This window comes from Zingiber officinale, chromosome 3B, assembly GCF_018446385.1.
Source record: "Zingiber officinale cultivar Zhangliang chromosome 3B, Zo_v1.1, whole genome shotgun sequence".
NCBI lineage: Eukaryota > Viridiplantae > Streptophyta > Magnoliopsida > Zingiberales > Zingiberaceae > Zingiber > Zingiber officinale.
This window is the reverse complement of record NC_055991.1, coordinates 22,228,663-22,242,623: the sequence shown is the minus strand read 5'-3', so window position 1 is coordinate 22,242,623 and position 13,961 is coordinate 22,228,663. Positions and strand designations below refer to the sequence as shown.

At 40.1% G+C, this 13,961-nt stretch overlaps 4 protein-coding genes across 7 annotated transcripts; 3 read left to right on the top strand and 1 right to left on the bottom strand.

Moving 5' to 3' along the window:
• Positions 1–1,645: 1,645 nt before the first annotated feature.
• On the top strand, positions 1,646–3,814 carry LOC122056168 (tRNA dimethylallyltransferase 9-like). Of its 3 annotated transcripts, none has more exons than XM_042617987.1 (2): positions 1,646–1,784; positions 2,383–3,814. In XM_042617987.1, the coding sequence occupies exon 2, from the start codon at positions 2,417–2,419 to the stop codon at positions 3,746–3,748; it is 1,332 nt and encodes a 443-aa protein (XP_042473921.1). In that variant the 5' UTR covers positions 1,646–1,784; positions 2,383–2,416; the 3' UTR covers positions 3,749–3,814. The 3 variants fall into 3 exon arrangements, with proteins under 3 accessions (XP_042473921.1, XP_042473919.1, XP_042473920.1); XM_042617985.1 differs by having other exon boundaries at positions 1,672–1,784; positions 2,388–3,814; XM_042617986.1 differs by having other exon boundaries at positions 1,692–1,791.
• Positions 3,815–3,993: 179 nt separating this feature from the next.
• Positions 3,994–5,754, bottom strand: LOC122054746 (pentatricopeptide repeat-containing protein At2g13600-like). Its single transcript, XM_042616184.1, has one exon. It carries the CDS (start codon positions 5,752–5,754, stop codon positions 3,994–3,996), a length of 1,761 nt encoding a protein of 586 aa, XP_042472118.1.
• Positions 5,755–6,117: 363 nt separating this feature from the next.
• Positions 6,118–7,520, top strand: LOC122056169. Its single transcript, XM_042617989.1, has one exon. The coding sequence runs from the start codon at positions 6,304–6,306 to the stop codon at positions 7,045–7,047; it is 744 nt and encodes a 247-aa protein (XP_042473923.1). The 5' UTR covers positions 6,118–6,303; the 3' UTR covers positions 7,048–7,520.
• A 3,532-nt stretch (positions 7,521–11,052) lies between these two features.
• Positions 11,053–13,707, top strand: LOC122056165 (transmembrane protein 53-like). Of its 2 annotated transcripts, none has more exons than XM_042617982.1 (6): positions 11,053–11,234; positions 11,522–11,662; positions 11,785–12,615; positions 12,691–12,796; positions 12,991–13,187; positions 13,263–13,707. In XM_042617982.1, the coding sequence occupies exons 3-6, from the start codon at positions 11,951–11,953 to the stop codon at positions 13,543–13,545; spliced, it is 1,251 nt and encodes a 416-aa protein (XP_042473916.1). In that variant the 5' UTR covers positions 11,053–11,234; positions 11,522–11,662; positions 11,785–11,950; the 3' UTR covers positions 13,546–13,707. The 2 variants fall into 2 exon arrangements, with proteins under 2 accessions (XP_042473916.1, XP_042473915.1); XM_042617981.1 differs by having other exon boundaries at positions 11,053–11,322.
• Positions 13,708–13,961: the final 254 nt, after the last annotated feature.

Genomic DNA, 13,961 nt, shown 5'->3' with positions numbered 1-13,961 from the left:
AAAATCTATGAGATTGTGGGAATGTTCTCCACAGGCTTTCTTGAACTGTGAACACTTTAGCTCTCTTGTTTTCAGTATGCTAAGTTTCATGGAGTTGATAGTTCAAGAAAGCCCTTGGAGAACATGAACAACTTTTCAAGTTCAAGTCCTTTCCCTTATTGCATTTGTCATTTCATCGACTCATTTTGTTTTTCAGAAAAGAAAATAGAGGAGAATTTGATTGTTTCATGAAGATTTTAACTGAATTGGACAAGTTCAGTTCCTTTTCTTTCATTCCCTTTTTCTTTGCAATAAAAAAGAGGAGGAAAACAGAGATACAAAATCCAGTCTTCGAATCATTGTTGATGTTTTCCTAATTGTAAATTTTGACTTGTGCAGAATTCTTCTTCAAAAACTTAATGGAACTAATGAATGACATTAAATTTTGATGGCAGTAAAAAATGCAATTTCAGTGTAAGTAGATAATCAATTGGCTGCTGTCTGTTAATTAATTATATGCTAAATTTACACATGGATTTCTGAAAACACTCTTGGTTTCTTAAGATTATATCAACCTCATTTATTGATTTCGATATAAGAAAAAGCTGTATAATTTTCTGAATATGAAATTATCAGATTGATCAAGAGAAACCATTAAAACAATGCATCCACAAACATATAATGTTTTCTATCAAAATTACGAACTGTAGCCTGAAAACTTAAAAAGAATACCTTTTCCTTCCATTTTTCATTTAGTCAGATTTGTCCAATAGAAACCCATTGGAAAAAGAAATGCCGGATTGTTTTCGAATTAGTAGTATTCAGATTGATCAACATAAAGATTATTCTCATTAATTTTTCTAACTACACCTTATTAGAAAACTGTAAAATGAACTCCCCTTGTTCACAATTTCTGCTTCCCTTTGCAGTCTGTCAGGCTTGTTAAATGGAATTCAATTGCAAAGAAATCCACCCTAATTTTTTTTTATGAGTACTTTCAGCTGCAGTACTACAAGATAGGAACTTTGTGTTCATATGTAGGAAAATATGAGCAGAATATGAATGCATTCATGTGTCATCTACTTACACAAATATGTGAGGAGAAAAAATTTTCTTGCTCAGTTTAGTTATTTATGCAGTCTCTGCATATTGCTGCCAAATCTTTAAAAAGCTTATGCAGCCTTTGAAGTAATCAAGGCAAGAGTAATCGTATAATTAATTAATGAAGAGTTTACTCAAATCATACTATTTACAAATGCTTGCAGTGCTTGGACTATCCTGAATGGATTTAGGTAGAATGCAATTGAAATGGATTCTATTTGAAGGAAACTGATTCAAAGATTTTGCTCAGTTAAAACCATTTCAGATTCAAGAGATGGAGAACAAACAGAAGTAGAAGAGGAAGAAGAGGACGACGACAAAGGAGGAGCTATGAACAGAGCACTGAGTTGTGTGCGTCTAACTCCAGTGGTTTGTTCCAGTTGAGAAATTTTATAGAATGAGGAGGTCCTATTTCACCATTGCGATAAATGTCACAATGGAATGTTTATTTGTAAGTTATAGTCTTGGAATAGACCTTATTACTTTTTTTTCCCCCTTAAGAGTGGAATATAAAAAAAAGTGTGGGCCTTTTCAAATCTTTTGCTTGATTTTTAAAGTGAAAATAAATTTACTATTTAATATTCCTTCTTCTGTACCGTGTCTGCCGTCTCTCTATTCACCGGCCGATTCGTAGCCTCCTGCGGAATCCTTTCCGAACCAAGACGATCGCCGCCGCCGTTCGCCGAGTGCCGCCCACGGCGACGGTAAGTAGTACGTATGGTTTAGTTTCTGTTTTTATAGCTATTCCCGGCGCAATTCTTTCCCGCCTCTATAATCGATTTGAGCGGATACCGAAATGCCCTGCCTTTTCAAAAGCAAGGTGCCAAAATCGTGTACTGTTTCTTCTGCTCGCTCTGTAGGATATACAAATCACAGAAAATCTATCCAAACAAACATGGATTGTCGATACGGTTCTTGTGTTCAGTTCCTGCTCTCTCTCAAAAAAAAAGGGAAAAAATGGATTTTGGCATCAATTTGTTGTTTTCCTGCAACAAGCATCGATAGATTTTACAGAGTCATTCTGTTCCTCCTGCATCAGGTTCGATTCTAAGTTTTTGCTTCCAACATTCTTGTTTGCTGTTCTGCGCCTACCAATTGTTTGATGGAATGCCTGAGTATTTCACAGAGTTATTCTCTAATTTCTTTCATGTTCAGGTTTAGTGCAGGAATAAATTGCTATTTATTGTTCCACAATTTTATGTTTTTATAAGATAATGCGTTCAATGTTCATGCTTTTAGATTTGAAACCAAAACCTCATTGCTCAATCTTCTCAAAAGATTTCATTTGTCAACTTTCTGTAGATTAGCTTAGTGGGCTGCGAGGGTGGCATCAAGCATGAAGATGAGTCTTCCCATTTGGTCATCACCAAAACTAACTCCGATATCTCTTTTTACAAGAAGGAATGCTTTGAGGACTACTTGCTCCATCTCTGAATCAATGAAGAAGAAGGTCATTGTAATCTCTGGTCCTACGGGAGCAGGAAAGAGCAGGCTTGCTCTGGAGCTTGCGAAGCGGCTGGATGGAGAGATCATTAGTGCTGATTCGGTGCAAGTGTATCGCGGACTCGATGTGGGATCTGCTAAGCCTTCAGCTTCGGAGAGAAATGAGGTGCCTCATCACTTGCTTGACATCTTGCACCCTTATGAAGATTATTCTGCAGGGCAGTTCTTTGAGGATGCTAGAAAAGCAACACAATCTGTTCTGGAGAAAGGCCGAGTGCCGATTGTTACTGGGGGAACTGGATTATACTTAAGATGGTATTTGTATGGAAAGCCTGATGTCCCAAAGGCGTCATCGGAGATAACTTCCAAAGTATTTTCAGAGCTCACGGAGTTGCAGAAGAACAAGCAATGGGATGCAGCTGTGGATTTGGTTGTTAAGGCTGGCGACCCCAAAGCTCAGTTTTTTTCTACCAACAACTGGTATCGATTACGACGTAGCCTTGAAATTATCAGATCATCTGGATCGCCTCCTTCAGCCTTTAGTGTACCCTACGATTCATTTCGTCAGGGAATTGACCCAAGTTTAACGGACACTTCAGTTGCTAATCACTCTTACGATGAGAACAACAGTCATCATCATCCAAACAATATGGACTACGACTTCATTTGTCTCTTCCTTACAGTTCAAAGAGTTGATCTCTACAGGGCTATTGACTTGAGGTGTGAAAATATGCTCATGGAAACTGAAGGACTACTCTCAGAAGCATCGTGGCTTCTTGACATTGGTCTTCGTCCCGACATGAACTCTGCAACCCGGTCAATTGGATACAGGCATGCCATGGAATATCTCTTAAGCTGTAGGGTACAAGGAGGAAGTTCTACCGAAGACTTGTATGCTTTTTTGTCTCAATTTCAAAAGGCATCTCGAAATTTTGCAAAGAGGCAGATCACTTGGTTTAGGAATGAACAAATCTACCATTGGCTTGATGCTTCGAAACCATTCGAAGAAATTACTGATTTTATTTGCAGTGCATACCACACTGAAACAAGGAGATTGGCAGTGCCTCAGTCACTTCAAATGAAGAAAGAAATCACTCAGAGAAAGGAAGCCTATGAATTGAAGTCCTATCAAGCACAAGTGAAGCTGTTTTCTCATGATGAAGATTGTAATCATGTTCTGGATTGGATAAGGAGTACCCAGCATCAGCCAGCCATGGCTGTCTGAAATATGGATGCTATACAGTTTTACTTTATCTATCAGCAAATTTAGAGTTGTTAAGAGAGGTTATTTTTTTCTAAATAAACTTGGTGTTTGCATTTCCACTGATTATTGAAAGGTTTCATCCTTCAAAATGGTCAAAGGTGTCACTATTTATACATATACAGCAAGAGATTTTCCAAGTGACTTATGAACAGCTTCAAACAAAGAACTCTCACAATCAGCATCTGTAAGAATTTTTCTGCAAACCTTCATGAGCTTATCCAACTAGATCCGAGCATTTTCCTTACTTCCCTTTTCTCCATTAATTCTCGAATCCTTTCTGCTGTATCCCAATTTCTAGCATGAGCATATATATTAGAAAGCAAAACATAAGTTGATGGATCCTTCTTCTCCAAAACTAATGCTTTCTCGGCTGCCCTCTTGCCGATCTCTACATTGCCGTGAAGTTGACAAGCACCCAGCAATGTCTGCCAAACAAGCAAACCAGGTTCGAAAGGCATGCTTTGTATCAACTCCTCTGCTTCTGCAACATGCCCTGCCTTTCCAAGGAGATCCACCATGCATGCATAGTGATCCTCTTCGGGGAGAATGCTGTGCTTGCGCACCATTGAATCGAAATAGCTTCTCCCTTCATCCACGAGTCCACCCTGAACACAGGCATACAGCACACAGATCATTGTGATGAAATTTGGCTTCACATTCTCAGAGACCATTTGATCGAATGCCTTCACAGCTTCTCGAGCAAGACCATGTTGTGCTAATCCCATGATCATTGAAGTCCATGAGATAACTGATCGATCCTTCATCGATTCAAAAACCTGCTTTGCGCTGCTCATAGAACCACATTTCACATACATGTCGATGAGTGAATTATCGACACACAGGTCTACATTGCCGCCCATCTTTATCCTGAAGCCATGGGCTTTCTTCCCATCTTCCAGTGAAGCCAAGCCAGAACAAGCATTGAACCATGTTGCCATGGTGAACTTGTTCGGCATCACACCGGCCAACTTCATCTTCTCCATGATCCTCAGTGACTTCGTCGGGTTGCCGCAATCTAAGCAACCGGCGGCCATCTGCGTCCATGAGACCACATCACGGCGAGGCATCTCCTCAAAGGCTTTAATGCTGGAAGCCAAAGATTTGTTCTTGGAGTACATTTCCACCAGTGAATTCCCCACGCAGAGATCGTCCCCATGGCCGTGCCTTATGACTTGGCCATGGACCTGCACGCCGCACCTCAAGCTCGAAGCTTTTGCCAGCCCCGAGAGAACGCTGCTGAAAGAGAACTCATCCGGCATTACTCCTGCTTGAATCATCCGGCACCAGAATCTCCAGATCTCCGAGCATGATGACTGCAAGTAACCAGCGAGCATCGAGTTCCAATCGACAACATTTCTGCCCCCGATTTTACCGAAAGCCTCCGCCGCTTCCTCCATCTTCCCACTCCTAATGAAGGACATGAGGAACGCGTTCATGAGGAACTCGTTAGACCCGAAGCCAAGACGAAGAACCAGAGAGTATATTTGTTGAGCTAGAGCGGCGCCGTGACCGGCGAGCGAGCTCGCGTTGAGCGCACTCGCGAGGGTGAACTCGTTCGGCCGGGCATCGCCCGCGCGATTCATGGCGGAGAAGACGGAGAGCGCGCGCTGGGGGCGACCGGATTGGATGAGGCCGGCGATGGCGGCAGACCAGGTGACGGTGTTTCGGCTGGGCATGCGATCGAACAGGCGGAGGGCGAGAGAGGGGTCGGGGAAGCACTTGAAGTACATATTGAGGAGGTGGTTTTGGAGGAAAAGGGAGGACGGGAGAAGGGGGAGAATAAGGCATCGCCGGAGTAGGCGGGAATGGAGGGTGGCGCCGAGGCGGAGGTCGGAGGTCAAGACGCATCGATGGAGGAGTCGAGCGTATTGGTCCGGTAGGGTTTGGAGGTCCGGCGAAGGGAAGAGAACGGTCGAAGAGAAAAACCGGTGACGAACCGGCTGGAGGGGTCGCAGGACCCGAGTCATTTGGTTTGGACGGAGGTTGCGTGGTCACGTTTTATTTATAGGACACGGATCCGACCGATATGGTTCGATTCAAATCCATTAACCCAACATGATTCGAAAATCTAAAGAAAGAAAAAACTGTCCCAAACCAAAATAAATCGATTTATCCTTTTTAATTAAATTTAATATTTTTAGCTTAAAGAACATCAATATAGTTTTTAATTATTATCTTACTTTTGATTATTATTATGACGTAACAATAAACTTGTCATCAAATCGTATTAAATTTATATCTTAATATTAAATATTTTTTAAAAAACAAGAAATATCTATCTTCTTCATCTTCCACTCCACGTTAAATAATCGAACACTCTGCTTCGAATTCAAGCCACCGCTTTCTCTTCTCTCTCTGCTCCAGAGAATTTCTAAAAGCGGCGTCTACTTTCCAATCTACAGCTCTAATGGCGACCCTTTAGATTTGGCAGACTGTTCTTCGTTGCTTTTTCTGGTTCTCTATGCTTTGGCTTCGAGATTTTCGTTGTTCTAGTTGAAGGTTGGTTGGTGCTGGAAATGGCGAATCCGGGATCGAGTTCTTGGACCAGCGGATACGAGACCCTGATTAGAGCATCAAAGATCGGTTTTTTGCTGCTTTGTGCCCTCTCAGCCGTCGCGGCCGGCAGAGTGGCCGTTCCCGCCGCCGCCGAGGCTCTGGCCGTTGCCTTCCCAGTCTACCGGGAGGCTCTCCGTTCCTGGCTCGCTCCGCCGTACCTCTTCGTCGCCGTCCATCTCATCATCTTTGTCATCTGGAAGCTCTCCGATCAGAAGCAGCTGCAGGAGCAGCAAGGCCGAGAGCAATGGAAGCCTAAAAGGTCCAACTCTTTGGGATCTCCTCCTGTCTCTGGGCTTTTGGCCGAGATGCCTCCGTCCTCGACGGCGGCGGCAGTTCTAGCGCCGGATCCCGTTGAGAGTCCTCCATCAAGCCTCACGACAGACTCCGACGAGGTGCACGTAATCTCGTCGGCGGTCATGGGCAAAAGGGGCTCCGAAGAGGAGGACGAGGCGGCGGCAAGGGAGATAGCGAACGAGTCGATGGAGGCCGCCTGGAAGGCTACCACGGAGAACAGTACTCCTCGCTCTCCGGCGATGTCCCGCCGCAAAGCCAATCAACCAGCAGAAGCTCCCTCGTCGGCCACCACTGACCACGAATTCAACCGGCGAATCGATGATTTCATCAAGAAGACCCACGAGCAGATCCGTCTCCTTAATGGCGGCGAGCGGCGGCCCAAGGAGATCCATCGATCGATGAACAAATAAAAATCTAATCTTTATCCTTATCTTCTTCGTATCCCTACAAAACCCCTTCTGTTGAAAGCTTCCAATGGCAAAACATGTCCAATTTTCCTTTTACTTCAAGCAGACAAAATCAACATTGCTCACAGACAAAATGTTTAGCTGCAACATTCTTCGTTTGATGTAGCCTATTCAACTTCTGAAACCCCTTCACCCTGCATGTAGCTTCTTTGTTCGATCAGTATTGTTCTACCTTTCTTCTCGATGGTAACAATTCTTTGGCATAGTTTGCATTCAGTGTGAAGTTTTTTATGTTTCCCCAGAAGTTGTTTCATGTCAGGCACGCTTTTCCTGCTCACTGTCCTCATCTTGCAGAAGGGCAGTTGCAGTTTACCTGTCAAAAATAAGAAGGGCAGTTGCAGTTTGCTAGGATTGTAAACCACAGCTTGTATTTATTTATGTTCATATTAAAAGTTTAATCGTATCCTTTCTTGGTCTGGATCCAAGTAAGTAATTCCAAGGTTCCTTTCACTTGTTTGATAGAACATGTCTGTTGAAAGGTCACATCATGTTTTTGACAAGCAGCACAAGGCATCTCAACATCATGCTAATGCTAACATTTGTGGCATCCATTCCTAGTGCCCCTGAAATATCCTCTTGGATGATCCTAATCTCTTGGCCCAGCTTAGGGTTCATACAGACTGATTGTCCTGATTCACCTACCCTAAAGACTTGCAGCTGTCCTATGACTTTTTGGTGTGCTACAGATCATAATCTTCTTCTTCGTTGTGCTTAGTTAATTGCTGACTTTAACAAACATAAACAACTCAAGTTGGGTTGCATTTTCATGTCAGATTCCAGACGCAGTGCTGTCTCCACTGGTTGATGTTTTAATCGACAAGTTGTTTCTGGCCAATTCTTCTCTGAGAAGAACAATAATTGGTGCCTTTTAATGGAGTTGCAATAATCATGACTGATCATCATGAACTTAGCTTGTGTCTGTCTGCTTGTTCTGAGACTGAAACGATTGATAGATACCCAGGAATATAGCAACGTTCATCAATTAATACGATCAGTGGCTTGTCTTGATGGCGAGAGACCTTGAAAGGTACTCTCCAACACGAGAAGATAAGGAGCTTGTGATCTCTGTCTTCTACAAGTGTAACTTGGTGGAACAAAGGTTATTTTCGCGAGCCGGCCTGATGGCCAATTTCCGGCCACAGGAGAGTATAGTCTTTTTGTGTTATCTTAACCTACCACACATTTTCTCTGATCAAATTGTTGAATTGAGATTATTTGAACGTAATACTCAAGTTTAAGATCATCTACGGTCGTTGGAGCTCTCGGAGAGCTTTTTAGTTGTCACATCAATGCCAAATAAAAAATTTCACACATTTCTCCACTATAAAAAAAAAACTCTTAATAAACATTTTATGGATCCCATATTTTTTAAATCTCCACATCATATATCTCTCTGCTAATTAAAAAAACACCTCTAATATTATATTTAAATTAAAAAATTATATTAATTAAAAACATTTTAAAAATAATAGGTGATGAAGCCATTGTTTATTTTTTTTTTAATAAATATTAAAATAATATTTTAATATAAAAGCAATAAAAGGATAAAATTATGGAGCGGTTTAAAAACCTCCCTCTACTACAGGAGGGAGGTTTTTCAAAGCTGCTAGCTCACCGCTCCTACTATGGATTCTCTAAGTTGTTTTTAATATTATACTTATTATTGCTAAGTATGGCCTTTTGTTAAATTGAGATTAATTAAACTAATTGGGATCAAATTAGGGTGATTGAAGTTTAATTAAACTGTTTATTGGAATCAAATTGGGCTGGAAGTTTGAGTTGGGCAAGAACCATATTGGATTGGGTTCATTTTGTGTGGTTGGTGTCAACCCTCATTGCATCAATCAGAGTTTATTTATGGTTTTATAGATATATATAGCTGGATTATATAAAATAATATATATTTATTATAAAAATGTTTCAAAGAGTTATATTCTCCTAATTAATCTTTTTACCTTGTTAATTAAATTACAATCATTAGGTGGTATTTGATTGGTGGATTTGAAAAATGAGGAAATACAATGATAGTAAAAGATAATATTTGAATTGTAGAATAATATTTCGATTGTGGGTATGAAAATAATAATTTGAGAAAGATTTATATATTTACAGAAATCAGTCAAACCTATATAATTAGTTGAGTTTTATTTCTATTTCTATTCTTATTCTATTTTACTATCAAATTCATATCTATAATCATTCCAGTTATTTAATCAAACACCACCTAAATGATTAATTGAATTAAAAAATTAGGAAAAATATATTTAACACTTGAACTTAAAATTTATTTAAATTTGTCTTATTCTATATAATATTTAATTTTAATAATTATTAAAACAATAGGTTTTATCTTCCTTTGATATACATCTACTTGATCTTCATCTTTTTTTAGTTATTTATGAATTATATTAAGGTTACATCATTAGCAATCATTATAAAATTCTTTGTTGATTTTTATTATTATTATTATTATTATTATTATTATTATTATTATTATTATTATGGTGGTGGTGGTGGTTGTAAAATCCACATGCTCCTACATTGAATAAATATTGATCGAGTTTGGTCAACTTTTAACAATACAATTTTATTTTAATTTAGTTCCTACGACCATATATATTTTATAATTTCCTTCCTGACATGTTTTTTTTAATATTCTCCATTTGTTTTCTTGAGGCAAACTTGCGTAATTAGCCTTAAACAGCCTCAACTTTTTGACACCAAGTTTAAGTTAACTTGGTTTTATATTATATTTTTTTATTAAACAAAGGGAAAAAAGAGTGGAATTTTTTTAAGTAAAATCATAACGTCCTTTTTTCTTAATTTATTATCAAAACAGTTTATCATCCGTAAAATATTTATCTATTTTAGAAAATACTCAAATTAAGTGCTATTATAGTAAGTATGAATATTTAAATTTTGATATATTATAGTATTATAGTTCATAGCTATTATAATATGAATACTTAATTTCTAATAAAAATTGATTAATATTATATTATAGTAACTATGAATTCTTTATGAGAAAAAAATTAAGGATAGACACATAAAATGATGGACCCATAAAAAATAAAAATAATGGGACATGACTTTATATGTCTATCTTTGAGTTTGTTTTTTAATTTTTTCCCCTCAACGTATCATTGCTCATTCTTTATTTCCACCACATTGATAATTTATTTTTAATTAATAAAAATAATAATAGTAGTACTAATAATAATATTAATATTAAGTAGGTATGAAATTATAATTGTTATATAGATATATAGTAATAATTAGTATAACTATGTAATTATAGTTGATATAGCATAATCAAAAAATAAAATATTATTAAAATAAAAAAGAATTCAGGTGGAATAATAAGTTGTTTTAATAATAAATAAAAAAGGTATACATTTTACTATTCTAATTAAAAAAAACTCTTTCGATTTTTTTACATTTAATGATGTTATAGGCAATCATATCACGCTCGCTGGCATGTTGCTATTCCAGCCGTCCATTTAAGATCGAACGAGTAGGAGAGCTCTTAATCTCCCAGCCGCGCCGTCGCTCCAATTTAAATACTCTCCGTCCGATTAACATCGAACGGCTTAGCCAGCTTTACCCTAAATCTAGCTCCGCGTTAGCGCCGTCGTCGTCGGCTCCTCCTCGATTCGTGGAAAATCTAGATAGATTCGGTCCCCGGTCAAAATTCCCCACCACTTATTATGTTCCTTAAACTGATTTTAACTTTAGAAATACAGAAATAATCTCCGGTATTTCTTGATTAAAAAACATATAAAGGAACAACTTTTAAGAAAAGGTTCTAGAAAAAATCCAACTGTTTATTTTTATTTTTTAATTTTTTTTCCAAAAGAAATTAAATTCCTCCTCGTTTTGAAAAGGCATATACCAGGGATCTAACTGGTGCATAACAGAGGTCGCGTGTGTTTTTTATACGGTTATACCTGTCAAGGAGACGGATTCGGCGAAACCACGTTCGCGGAGACGCAACGCTATCTCTTCCTCTTCGCTTTGCGCCGCCCGTATCTTCTTCCCCAAATCTAGGCGTCTTTTCCTATTTATACGCCTTCCCGTTTCGTCGGAGCTTCTCGAGCACCTTCTGTTCCAACCACCTGAACGAAAGAGAGGTCCGTTTTTCTCATCGAAAGTTGGGGGTTTGTTTTGTCTCTCTGTTTTGTGTTTCCTTGCGTCGTCGCCTTCGATCATCCTTCGGAGGTTTGTAGCTTCATTTGGATCGATCCTCCTTCGAAAAATCCAGTTTGGGGGGAATGCTATGATTTTGATGATAGGAAACGCGATTCTTTTTTCGTTCGTAAAATGCTAATCGTCTTGAAATCCTGTATCTAAATCTCCGATGCAATGAATCTAGGGTTCTTCTTTTTTTTTTACTTGACTTCAGATGGTCGGTTTGCAGATCGAATCAAGATTAGCAATCGAGAAAGAGAAGTCGACTCGATTTTTGAGTTGTCGTCGACGAAAATATAGGGCTGGGCTGTCAGCCAAGGGGATTTGACAGCCAGCCCTTTCTCTTACCCCCAAAGCTCCTATTTCTCAGGTAAGAATCGCGTTCCCCCTTTTTTGTTGGGATTAAAAGCCCTAATTTTTTTTCCTTGACAACGACACACCGGTCAATGGATTCGACCAAACATTTATTGTTCTCTTCGCTGTTTCCTCCAGTTTGACTTCGCTTCCTGTCCATGTTCATCGTGCTCAATTCAATTCAATTCCAACGCGTAACCGAGTAGGCGGCCGCGTCCTTATCCTGCAAAAGGAGCTCCTTTTTAATACCCGCAAGGCCCAGAAGTTTGAGCAACTCTTCTTCTTCTTCATTGATACAGTTGCGATGGCTTCCTTCTCGGGTCTTCTGCACAGGCCCCTCTCTGCAGCCGCCGTAGTCGCCATCACCGCAGTCTCATCTACTCTCCCTGAGCATGTATCCTCTCCGTCACAGCCCGCTGACTCTGTTGCCGCCGCCTCCGCACCTCATCCTCTCTCATTCTTGCCTGTGGACAAGATCAAGCCTTTATCTCATGTGCCTGCTTCAGTCTTTGGTTCCTCAGCTTTCCGCATTGCCTCCCCCGCTGCCCTCTTCACCCCTTATCAGTACGCTAAGCTAAGTGACCCTCGGAAAAATGTCGAATTGCCGCAGCCGGCGATTGCATCTTCGCAATCTGACGTGTTGTACCGGTGGCATTTGCCGCATCCGAATGCTTATGATATCCATGGAACAGATTCAAACTCAAAAGCCAAGTCTCAGACGGTTGTGGTACTGCTCGGGTGGCTCGGAGCAAGGCAGAAACACCTTAAGAGATATGCAGAATGGTACACCTCGAGAGGGTACCATGTAGTGACATTCACATTCCCTATGGCTGATGTGGTTAGCTACAAGGTTGGCGGGAAGGTCGAAAGGGATGTCGAGTCATTGGCTGAGCATTTGGTGGATTGGGCGTCGGAAGAGAAGGGGAAGAACTTGGTCTTCCACACTTTCAGTAACACAGGATGGTTGACGTGAGCTTTCTTTCTTGCTCTAGTGTTTTATGGTTTTTCGGGGAATTCTGGTGTAACACTTGCATCTCTCTACAGATATGGAGTACTGCTCGAGAAGTTTAGGGAGCAGGATTCTTCTGCCATTGGCAAGATCAAAGGTTGCATTGTGGATTCAGCTCCTGTTGCGGCGCCCGATCCTCAGGTAAAGACATCATTTCGATTGAAATGCACTTTGGGTTTATACATTTTTCAGATTTTGCAGTTATGATTCAGTAGCTTCTAGTTCATTGCCATGCTGCCTTGTTGTGTTCTTCAAGTCAATGATTCAGTGTTATCACAGTTTTGATGGCGTAACTCGATCTCGAACTAAAACTGGTCCAACTTCGTATGTTGCAGGTTTGGGCTTCAGGTTTTTCTGCTGCTCTTCTCAAAAAGCAAAGTGTGGCAACAAAGGGCAATGCAAGACCGGGGCTAAACGTGGTGGACTCTGAAAATCTATATGCCGGTCCCAAACCGGCAGTCACCGAGAGCGCCTTGTTAGTTGTCTTGGAGAAGTTCTTCAAAGTCGTCTTGAACTTGCCTACTATCAACAGGTAGAAACCTCATTCATCGACTGTTTTTCCCCAGACAGTTATAACTGAAATCTATCTTGTGAAAAACCCTTGCAGGAGGCTGTCTGATGTCTTGGAGCTACTGACTTCAGAGCAACCGAAGTGCCCTCAACTGTACATATACAGCTCGGCTGACCAAGTTATTCCGGCAAAGTCAGTCGAGTCGTTCATAGAAAGACAAAGGAGAGCTGGTCATGAGGTCAGAGCATGTGATTTCTTGTCATCACCTCACGTGGATCACTTCAGAAACCACCCAGCTCTTTACGATACTCAACTTGCTAGCTTTCTGGATGACTGTGTTCTTTGCAACCAAAACTCATGTTGCAAAGACACTTCATGAGATTTTTTTTTTTCCATCTACATTGATGTCATTCTTTTATCTGGCTGTTATTTTACTAGTGCCATGAATATAGGTTTCTCTTTATTGTCTTAAAACTGTAATGACTGCAAAGGCATATACAGAAAAGTAATTGACCATACAATAGACCTATTTGTTGGCATATTTAGCTTGGCCCATCCAACTGGCTTGATCAGTATAACGAGTCTGCCTAGCTCATCTAGGCCGCTGAACGAGTCTGTTCAGCCTGTCCTCTAATCAGTGAATCTTGACTGTCTGAATTGTCTGACCAACAACCAATGAAGGCAGTGTGCAGTTCCTACTTGAGTTTGGAAAACCTCTCTAATACGATCCCATTTATAATATGCCAAAATTCATAAAAATATAAACAGTTTCTTAGCACAATAGCTCACCGGAGT

What these genes read in the sequence shown, in the direction of transcription:
- LOC122056168 (XM_042617987.1), top strand. Translation starts at nt 2,417, where the DNA reads ATGAAGATGAGTCTTCCCATTTGGTCATCACCAAAACTAACTCCGATA.
- LOC122054746 (XM_042616184.1), bottom strand. Translation starts at nt 5,754, where the DNA reads ATGACTCGGGTCCTGCGACCCCTCCAGCCGGTTCGTCACCGGTTTTTC.
- LOC122056169 (XM_042617989.1), top strand. Translation starts at nt 6,304, where the DNA reads ATGGCGAATCCGGGATCGAGTTCTTGGACCAGCGGATACGAGACCCTG.
- LOC122056165 (XM_042617982.1), top strand. Translation starts at nt 11,951, where the DNA reads ATGGCTTCCTTCTCGGGTCTTCTGCACAGGCCCCTCTCTGCAGCCGCC. An exon ending in AGTAACACAGGATGGTTGAC is followed by an intron (nt 12,616 to 12,690) that starts GTGAGCTTTCTT and finishes ATCTCTCTACAG; the next exon opens with ATATGGAGTACTGCTCGAGA. An exon ending in TTGCGGCGCCCGATCCTCAG is followed by an intron (nt 12,797 to 12,990) that starts GTAAAGACATCA and finishes CGTATGTTGCAG; the next exon opens with GTTTGGGCTTCAGGTTTTTC.